This window comes from Cibotium barometz, chromosome 23 (genome assembly GCF_041138505.1).
Source record: "Cibotium barometz isolate CiBa-2024 chromosome 23, ASM4113850v1, whole genome shotgun sequence".
Lineage (NCBI taxonomy): Eukaryota > Viridiplantae > Streptophyta > Polypodiopsida > Cyatheales > Cibotiaceae > Cibotium > Cibotium barometz.
Window position 1 is genome coordinate 13,094,599 of NC_141068.1, and position 5,983 is coordinate 13,100,581.

Genomic DNA, 5,983 nt, shown 5'->3' on the forward strand with positions numbered 1-5,983 from the left:
AGGAAATATTTTTTGCAAACCATTGAATATATAATTCTTTATAGAAACTAAGGTCTAAACCTAACGAAAAAATACTAAGGTAAGAACAACGATAATTTTTTTCCAACCCTTAATTAATGCGATTTCTTTGTTGAGTGAATAGGTATGCGAAATTTTTACTAAAACTTGTATTATCAATTTTATGTTAAAAAGAGGGGTCGGGGGATTTAAATAAATGCATTTACAAAGGGATGGGCCATACAAACAGACGCACCTCACTCTTCAACTGCCGGGCGCTCAAGCTCAGGGTCTACGTTACCTTAGTGTTAGGGGTATTTGGGAGGCATGGAGGAGGCACCTGTATCGTCGGCTGTGGCTCTCAAGAGCCTACAGGAGCTGGCCATGGAAGGGCAGAAAGTCTTGGAGGCCACAGTAGAGGCAGCTCACGAGACGCTGGGCTCCATGAATGAGGTCCTCTGCAATCCGGCTCTCTGGGTCACTTCATCAACAACAACAACGACATTATTACCTACCGTACAGCCAGCAGGGGCGGCCTCTGTGGCCGTGGCGGACCCACCAGATTCGGCTGCCGCCAAGGTGGATGCTAACAGAGCAGGAGCAGCAGCAGGACTGGCCCAGCAAGAGGCTGGGTGGGCGGCCCTCGATGAAGCCAGGATCCGCTTAAGTTCTTCTACCTCATCTCTAAGGGCTGTCATCACAGCTATTTTCAACTCCCCACAGGTTTGTCACTATGCAGTTTGCCCTAACCCATGGTGTTCTCTTCAACATTTTGCCCTGAATACATAAAACTGTTTTCAAACCATTAGGGCTGACATCCAAGGATGTGTGTGTATGTTTTGGCAGCATGTCTGGGGTATGTATGCACTCAAAAACACGTAATGCGGTGTTTTTGTTGAAAAACGCAAGCAGAAGCTTGAAATCTTCTGTTTGAAGGGGATGTGCTGAAGGGGCTGAGAATTGAATGTGTTTTTGGGCTGGAGTGGGGAGTGATGTGCCCTGGCTCCTATGGCTGGGGTGATGCCCTTTTTGTAAGCAGCTTGGCTGTCCCATCAATTTCATGATGCTGGTTTAGCCCGCCTCTTAAGGGGCTATTGTCTGGGGAGCTTGTTTGGCTAGAGCTGCCCTACGGTGTCCTGTTTGATGCCATCACTGCCCATGCTATTTGCATATGCACGAAACATGGAAGAAGACGTAAAGGGTCACCTGCCCGTTTCCAGGAGATTAATTAGGTCTCTTTTGATTTCTTATCAATAAACTAAGGCTACCTCACATGATGGTATCATCCTTTTGGATGTCCTATCTACCTCTTTTACCTTCAATAATTTGAATCTGCTTTTTTGCCTCTAGAATAGGATTTATAACGCATTAACTTTTCCAACCTTAATTTTTAGAGTTGTGTGTACTAGCACAATTGTATATGATGTCCCTTCTTCATGTTGAAAAAATGGCACCCTCATTGATATCCTGTACTTCGTGTTTATAAGTTGTCCGTCCAAACTTCAATGAAGTGTGTACTTACAAGCACATACATTAGCATCCGAAGGAGTTGTAGCTGCTCAATGGCTAGGGGCTTCCCATAGCACATGCTATGCTTTGAGTACAAACTTGTTGTCACCAATCTGGGCATGTTCCTATGTGAAAGGACTTTGGGATTCGAGGGTGCCGAAAATAGTACAAGTAGTGTGAACAGGGGATTTCCATTCCGCATGCATGTGCATAAATCATGGATGCATGTGAATGTAGTAGTGGATTTTTCACTAGAGAATGATGTTTTTTCGTGTCCTGTTTGCATGGATGTGTAAAGAGATAGGTAGTGTCGGGGACGCATGGCATTGCATACTACTTATTCCAGTGGAGCGTCATTGTTTGTTAAGTTTGGATGACGTTGGTGGTGGTTAGGGTGGGAGGACGAAGGATTTGGAGCCATCTTGGGGAGGGATGCTAGAATCTGTGCCATCGTCTGTTGATGTTGGATTTGCATAGCCTCCTAGTTGAGTCTTTGTTGGAACTCTTGGTCGGCTTCTTCTCGACGGCATTGGTCTTCCTCATACGTGTGTGTTATCCCTTTGTTCCTCCGCACGTCTCTGTTCTTCTTTATTTTTTTTCTTCTTACTTCTTCACGTGTTTCGTTGTCTTTTCTTCTTTGTTCCTCCAATCCGAAGTGCTACTGCTACTGCTGCTGCTGCTGCTGCTGCTGCTGCTGCTGCTGCTACTACATTGATTAATTGATGATTAACCAGGGATTAAGATAGTCCCTGCGCAGGACTAGCCATGGCACGGGCTTGCATATGACAACAAATTGCATCTTCAATGAATTTATTTGCTCCATCATTATTCTCAGGAGCTCTTCTGTGCTTGGCAAAAGCGTACTTTCTTTGGGTGTAACACTTTGGAGGCTTTGTGCATCCATAACTGCCTGTTGGCTTTCTTCATGTGTTTCATTGTCTTTTCTTTTTTGTTCCTCCAATCCGAAGAACATTTTTGTCAGGTTTGAGAGGCCTTCTTTGCATAGTCACAGGGGACGTGGGGGACGGACCCCTAGGATGGGGGAACGCGGTCCCATAACGTGCAGGAATGGAACCAGATAGGGGACAGCCAGGGGACGTGTGGGCCCACGCTGCAACAAGGGGATGGCGATTCCGGGACGGCGGGATGGCAGTTCGTATGGGACGGAGCTGGACGGGACGGTCAGCAGACCGTTGCGCAGTGTGCCGTTGCGCACTGTAGCCGTTGGGCGCCTAGCCGTTGAGCAGCCCTCCCCACTTGGCCCATGGCTATAAGAAGAGCCCCCATTGGCAAGGCTCAAGCAACTTGCAAGGCTCCTGGCTCAAGCTCAAGCCTCAACGCTCCTCAACTTTCAAGGCTCGAGTGGAAAGCTCATTGGCAATTTGGCTCAACACTCAACTTTCAAGGCTCAAGACTCAAGTGGGCATTGGGCAACCCGATAAGGCTCTAGTTCTCCTCAACCCTCAACTTTCAAGGCTCAAGTGGCATTGGGACCTTGGGTAAGTTGTACACAAATGCTCACTTTCTTCTAGCTTGTCTTCGTGCTTTCTTCCTCCTGCGTGTGAGAAACTTCAAAACATCCTGAGAACACATTTTCACGGTTAGCAATACGGTTAGCCAATGCAAAATGAGAACTAGCAATAACAACCACAATGTCAGGACCATGAAAAAATCCTAGGAGCTAACATCCTCAGGACTGCCGCAATGAAACAAGACTACGACCTCTTGGTCATTGATGAGCCTGTAATACCCAAAATTTTAGGGGCTTCTTTATTGTTACAAGAAGCTAATGCTTATGTGAATGCTTTCTCATGAGATTGTTGGCAACTCGGGAAGCTTTTATACGAAGCTGCTGTGTAATATTAAGTATTAGGTGTGAGAATGAGTGGAGCGTTACATTGTAAATACTTAGTAACATTGGTATGGGAAATAGTGCTAATGCTTTATGGATAGCCATGGCATTTGGGTGTGAAGTGGGCATTGGATGGTTGGCCAACTGAGGCCTTGGGCAGGTGCCCTCTGTTAGGAGGCTAGGCGGTAGGAAAAGAAGGCGCCCAAAAGGCACCCTTGTCCATGCACATTTTGGCCAATCCTAAGAGGCCATCTATCCCCTAACAAAGGACCATGGCAGGCCTTTGAAGATAATCTAGCCATAGCCTTGTCTTGTGACATTGCTCAGTCCTGTGGCTTTATCAAGAGCAGAAAACGCAAGCACCCAAGGAGCGGCTAGCTCAGCCACAGCCATTAGACTTAACGCACAGCAGTAGGCCACCATCTGGAACAAGACGCACAGCCTTGTGATCTGGTTCCGGGTGCCCGTCTGCAGCAAAGGTTAACAAACAAAAGGTAGCCCAAGCGCAAGCAGTTTGCAGCCATTCCTAGGCAGCGCACGCAAGTACGAAGTGCTGTTAGTTCACATCACTTAGGTTGAGGTTGATTTTGCAAGACATGGGAGCTTTGCAGAAGTAGCCAACAATGGTGCATATTGTGACAATGAGAAATACATGGAGATTGCAGGAACCATGTTTTCCATTTTTGCACAGAGGTCCATTATCACTTTGCGTGGTTGATGGAGAGTTGGACATGTCTTCAACCTGCAACAGAGAATTGTGCTGAGAGCTTTAAGGCGGAGATGAGCATCATATTCATCAGCTCAAGTTCAGGCCAGAATCATTGCTTTTGCTTTCACGGAGACTCAACTAGGCATCTGCTAGCTTAGCTCATTTTTGTAAACTCCTTATCATGAGGAGAAGCCATTTTGAGCAGCATTATATATCACCGATCTTGGTTTCACACAGGATGAGGTCAGATTGGACTTGATTGCAAGATAGCATGAACACATTGGTGATCAAGCAACAAGATTTAGCTTCAGGAAAGCATGAGAAAGTCCATTTGGCCAAGCATTCTGCTCGAGCATTGCGGCTGTATTGGGCAACCGTGGGTACTGTAAGGGACCTTAAACCCCCGGAAAGGATGCTCATGCGTGGGGGCATCAAGTTGGCTGCTGCAGGGCAGGTTTGACATGAGCAGCTTTTAATGACCACTAATAAATGCTGATCAACTGGCTGCATATTTGGCTAAGAGGTGCCCATTTGGTCCTTGTTGGGCCTTCTCACATGCCTAGCTCCAGCGCGGTCTGTTTTGAGCTGTCCATGGGTGGCAAAAGCCTGCCACAAGTGGTCATTGCTGCACATCTTTTTCTGTCTATCATAGGGGTGCATCTATTCTATGTGCATCCTAAATATTACCTTCAGTCAGTGCCTCTGTCCCTTTTGAGAATAGGGCTCATAAATGGTGAGTTCTGTCTAAACCCTAACTTTAATTCCAAAGAGGCCACAAGTAGTTATGACACATGCATCCTTGTCCTGGGATGATGGATGTGACAGATTTGATGGCGTGCATATGATTGGGATCTGAAGAGGGTGTGTCAGTGCAGAGTCCATGGGGTGCATGGTATTTGTGATGAACATTGAAGGTTTTGAAAGAATCGATGTTTCCCTAATCTTAATTATTGAACTTATGGGCGGACTGTGTCTGTGAAAGTGTGCAGATGAGAGAGCAGGAAGATCCGTCGACAAACGGTCCCACTGACAAGTCTGATGCAGCAGAAGTAGAGAAGCTTGAACAGCGTGCCTCTCAGCTGAGAGAGGTAATTCTTGTCTGTATTATTGAATCAGACTAAAACCCACTATTAGTTTCTTAAAGATGATTACTCATGTCAACTTCTTTGTTTGGGGGCAGGAAGTTGTGAACAAAAATAAGGTTGTAAAAGTCCTGATTGATCAGCTACGGGAGCTTATTAGTGACATATCAATGTGGCAAAGTCCAAGCCTCTAGTTTAGGCCATGTGTGCTACCCCCTCCGGAGGTTTTTGGGTTGGTGCTCTCTTCGACTTCTCCGGATCCTAATACAGGAGAAAGCTTCATGAATGTATATTATCCTTTCTTCACATTTAGCTATTGATGGGTACAATGACACATTTAATTCTCCAAGTCTGGTGTCACACATAAACCATTATGAAAACATCACAAGACAAAGACAATGCTGAAAATGAAACTTTGCATAATGACACTACACTCGGTTGAACCGACCACCTCCTCAATACCAAGTATATTATTGGAGTATTTTGTTTTGTACAACGTTTCCCAAGGCTCTCAAGCCGGATTTGCCATGAACAAAGAAAATGAATACAAGTATCAGACAATATTATTGGTGATGATTTCGTCGATGTAGAGCTTTCCTAGCAATGTTATTAATGCTAATTTGGGGCTATTCAAAAGAGCATAAAAGAGATTAAGCTAACTAAAAAGTGAGTGCATGAGAGGCTACATCTTGTCAAGCTTATATTTTACATTAAGGTTGGGTCCTTTGAATAGGTCAAGTACCCTTTACAAAAGTGGGCAAGTGTTGGCACTACACATGCCACATGTCTAACATGGTTACAAGTGTCCCCTACGGTGTCACTTATACACACAAC

The 5,983-nt window shown here is 45.5% G+C and overlaps 1 protein-coding gene across 1 annotated transcript; it reads left to right on the forward strand.

Moving 5' to 3' along the window:
* Nucleotides 1-238: 238 nt before the first annotated feature.
* On the forward strand, nucleotides 239-5,720 carry LOC147625652 (mediator of RNA polymerase II transcription subunit 30-like). The gene is made up of 3 exons (XM_086817174.1): nucleotides 239-720; nucleotides 5,057-5,155; nucleotides 5,248-5,720. The coding sequence occupies exons 1-3, from the start codon at nucleotides 325-327 to the stop codon at nucleotides 5,341-5,343; spliced, it is 591 nt and encodes a 196-aa protein (XP_086673300.1). The 5' UTR covers nucleotides 239-324; the 3' UTR covers nucleotides 5,344-5,720.
* The last annotated feature ends 263 nt before the right edge of the window (nucleotides 5,721-5,983 follow it).

What these genes read in the sequence shown, in the direction of transcription:
- LOC147625652 (XM_086817174.1), top strand. Translation starts at nt 325, where the DNA reads ATGGAGGAGGCACCTGTATCGTCGGCTGTGGCTCTCAAGAGCCTACAG. An exon ending in CTATTTTCAACTCCCCACAG is followed by an intron (nt 721 to 5,056) that starts GTTTGTCACTAT and finishes GAAAGTGTGCAG; the next exon opens with ATGAGAGAGCAGGAAGATCC. An exon ending in GTGCCTCTCAGCTGAGAGAG is followed by an intron (nt 5,156 to 5,247) that starts GTAATTCTTGTC and finishes GTTTGGGGGCAG; the next exon opens with GAAGTTGTGAACAAAAATAA.